The following is a 3,976-nucleotide window of genomic DNA, read 5'->3' as shown; positions in this document are numbered from 1 at the left end:
GAGACACCCCACCGGAGAGTCCAGCCCCTACTCACCCCTTCCATACTCTCCTCTGACCCACCACCCAGTTTAACTTCACATTACCTCCCATTGAGGGACTTGAGGTTTTCCAAGGCCCCAAATTTCCTTGCCTCTGGGCATATTATACTAGATGGCTCTAGTCTGGAACAGTCCCACCTCCAACTCCACACCCCCTCCCCCACCACCACACTCCTTTTCACTTGTCTTTTATTTCTTAAAGGATAACTTACCATCTCCCTTACATGATAGCTGCCACTAGACTAAAATTCTATGGACAGTGGCTCGGTCTTCTCTTTCTTACCATCCCTGGTACTACCATGGAGCTTTCCAAAGAGCAAATGTTTAATTAGTATTTGAGGAGTAAAAAAGACACTGAACAAGAAGTCAAATTTATTATAATTTAACTTTTTCTACATCCTTGAATAAACCAAGCAAATCCAGGTATATAACTTTTATTTTACAGAACAATAGAAGAGAAGTAATAAGAGAAGTCAAGAATTTACCATCTTTTACTTTTTTTTTCTCTATTTCTTAATTCTAACTACATTCTTGCTGATTTTTTTCACATTTCTATAGAAATGCCTATTCCAGTGCCATGTGTTTTGTTTGTTTCAGATCACTAAATAAGATGGAGGGTTTTCCAATTTATTTGATAAAATAGCAAAACTCTTAACTCTTAAGATTCATAAGCAACATTAAATATATAACCAGTATTATTTATATACTTAGATTCTGAAGCTAATAAACATTTTTTTAAAAGAATAAAATTGAAAACTCAACAACAACAAAAGATAAATCTGAAAGTTACTCACACAGAACAAGAATACAGATATGATATGTACTGTGCTCCCTCCAACACCGCCCTGGCCACCCACTATTTTTCAAACACAAAGTGGGGAAAGTGCCTCAGATTTCACTAAGGGTGGGAGAAACTGCTGGAATCGAGCCTGGAACTTGCATGGGCCATGGCACTATTAAGAAGCATAGCTCCAAATCTGGCTCTGGCTCTTTCTTCCTCATCTCTCAAAGCCTCCTCATACCAGGATGGGAAGGCACTGGGAACGGTATTATGGATCCCAGCTAAAAACTCCAGGACTTCCATCTTGCTGGTTTCAGCATGGGCTCTTGGACCCCACAGGAATTGATAGCGTGGAGGATCACTGTTGGGCACCTGCTGGTACTCCAGGTACCTATCCTTCACCAGATCTTGGGTGATGAGCTTCCTGGGCTCCCCGTAGAAATCGTGCTTCTTTCCGTCATATATCTCCATCACATTAAGCACTTCCCAGATATCTTCTTCAGCGGCGCAATTGTCCTTCATGAAGATCACACACAGGATGGTCATCAGAAGGCCCATCCCAGCACTCCGCCTTGCATCACCGGTGACACGCAATTTGCTGACAAGCATATAATGGGACCTGGTCGGGTCGACTTCCTTCACTTCGATGCCAAAGGCCAGCACCATAAGGTCAGAGGCTCTCCTGAGGATCTCATGGAACTGCTGCCTGTACTTTTTGGAGATACACTTCAGCAGCTCTTGCTTTGTTATGGGCTGCCTCAGGTTATACTTGCGTAACATGAACGACACCAACAAAATCGCCTTCTCGTCTACAGGGCTTTTGCACGTATGATCAGTGGTAGGTGGTGCCTGGGAGGTGCTTGGTCTTTCCTCACCTTGGCTCGTGGCACCTCCATCAGATCTTGTGCATGAAGCACCTGCAGAAGCAGCGGTGGTGGGTGGAGCTCTCCCAGGCCTCCGTGATTTGCCACGTGGCCCAGCAGCGGGGGAGCCCTGAGAATCACCACCACAAGGAGAAGAGGAAGAACAGGGGGCTTCTTCCTCCTCTGCTGCAATGACCTGAGCTCTCTGTAGACTCTGAGTCTCACTCTGGACCTGGCAGCGTTTCTCACGGGCACGGAGCTTACTTTTATGACCCCGAGGCATGATGCTTCCGGTCAGGGAGCGTATGTAGGAGATCAGGTAAGGTAGGCACCTGGAAGAGGGGGAATGAGATAGTGTGTGCCCCTTCTGCCGGAAGAGACCACCTTGGTTTTAAGCCAAGCTGTCGTCTCACGTTCAGGATCAGCATGTTAACGGTTGACACGGCCGGGACCTCCTCCCGCTGCAGCTCAGAAGCTAACCCCCATCAGACCAAGGGCCCCACCTTCCTGAAACACTCACAGGGAAAAATGAGGCTCCTCCGCTTGACAGCCCTGCCCGGGGTATCCCAGGGTCGGCCACAGGGGCAGGGAGCTGTGTGGCCACCCTCTGCTGTAGAGACACTCAGTCCTCACTCAGGGTCCTCTCCTTCACTCTGGGATTTTCCCCTGTACTCACCTGAGTCCACCAGCTCCAGTTTAAAGTCTTCACTCCGGGAGGTCCCGACGCAGAACGGAGCACCGTTGGGCCTAACAGCCGTGGAGCGTCTCCTAGTGCCGAGGGGTGGGGGCGGGGCGGAGGGGGCGGGCGGGGTTCTGCGAGTCTGGGAGTCCTCTGTTCTTGCAGGTGAGGGTCCTCACCTTGTCTTTCCGCATCACCTTTCTCCTCTGAAGACTTGAGGCTGCTCTCCTTCCACCGATGAGGGTTTGATCTCTCTGAGACCCTTGAGGTGAAAGTCAGGGGGTATTTCATGCTGACAGCTTTGCCCCGGGCCTTCCAGGAATGAAAGCAAGGGCGGGGCTCTGTGCGGGGCCGTTGGTTCTGGAGTGGGTTGTCCTGTCAAATCTAGGCGTTGTGTGGGGGAGGAGGAACAGGGTGTCTTCGTTTTGGCGGCTGCTGCTGCTTTTTTTTTTTTTTTTTTTTGATCATGCATATTCTTGGGGTACAAAGCTGACCATCACTACCTGTGCCCAAGCTGTGATGACAGGTCAATACTATCAGCATGTCTATGACCACAAATTGCATTTATACCCCGTGTCCTCCACCCACCCTCTCCCCAGCCCCTCTTCCCTTCTCCCCCTCCGCACCTGGCAACCCTAGGTATGCTCTCTCCCTCTGCAAGTCCAATGAACTACTGTGGTCTTTCTTTCCTTTCTTCTTTCTCTCTTAGCTCCCACATATTAGTGAGGATATGCAGTATCTTTCCCTCTGTGGCTGGCTTGTTTCACTTAAATAATTTTCTGTAAGCTCATCCAGGCTTCTTGGGAAAGACCAAGTCCCTTGAAAGCACTGAGCTGTTTCCCTACTGCAGACCTTGCAGAGAATGGACCAAACTCTCGGGCTAGATGCAGAAGGGGAAGCTGCAATGCAAAGCAGGGTCCCAGGACAGGTGGCAAATTGTTAGAGAAAAAATACACCAGACAATATAATCTGTTCACTAGCCAAACTTATGAATTTGGGGAACCTTCTTCTAAACGATCTACTTTCTAAGGGGAAGAGGCTGAGCTGCACGGTTTGTGAGACCCAGATCTTTTGATGTTATCTATCATTGGTCAGTCCAGGGCAGTGACTTTATTTTTTGACTCCCGTTTATAGTAAGAGAACATGAATTGGGGAGGGGGACACAATTTAGTCCATAGCAGCAGTAAATCTGTAAGTAATTTAAAGAAAATTTACATCTTTACAATATTCTTTTCCCCACGAGTAAACATAGTGTACTGATCTATTTACTTGGGACTTCTTTTACCTGTCTGTGCTTATAGTTGCCTCAAAAAAGACAGCATACAGGGCCGACCCTGTGGCTCATTCGGGAGAGTGCCGTGCTGGAAGCGCTGAGGTCGTGGGTTCGGATCCCCTATAGGGATGGCTGGTGTGCTTACTGGCAGAGAGTGGTGCAAGCGACACCAAGCCAAGGGGATTATAATCCCCTTACCGGTCACAAAACAAAAAAAGAAGAGAGATTGTGTACATTTTTGTTGTTAGGTTTATTTTTAGGTAAATTTTGGATATTTGCTTCTGTTGTGATTGAGATATGTTCTGCTACTTGTCCTAATTAGTTACTGATTTTGTGTGGCT

The 3,976-nt window shown here is 47.7% G+C and overlaps 1 protein-coding gene across 1 annotated transcript; it reads right to left on the bottom strand.

Moving 5' to 3' along the window:
• Positions 1-473: 473 nt before the first annotated feature.
• LOC103598310 (melanoma-associated antigen B10-like) lies at positions 474-1,966 on the bottom strand. The gene is made up of 2 exons (XM_008582310.1): positions 1,825-1,966; positions 474-1,710 (listed from the first exon to the last, which is right to left on the bottom strand). The coding sequence occupies exons 1-2, from the start codon at positions 1,964-1,966 to the stop codon at positions 938-940; spliced, it is 915 nt and encodes a 304-aa protein (XP_008580532.1). The 3' UTR covers positions 474-937.
• Positions 1,967-3,976: the final 2,010 nt, after the last annotated feature.

The sequence above is a fragment of the Galeopterus variegatus genome, unplaced genomic scaffold (genome assembly GCF_000696425.1).
Source record: "Galeopterus variegatus unplaced genomic scaffold, G_variegatus-3.0.2 Scaffold2562, whole genome shotgun sequence".
Classification (NCBI taxonomy): Eukaryota; Metazoa; Chordata; class Mammalia; order Dermoptera; family Cynocephalidae; genus Galeopterus; species Galeopterus variegatus.
This window is presented reverse-complemented; position numbering and strand designations above follow the sequence as displayed.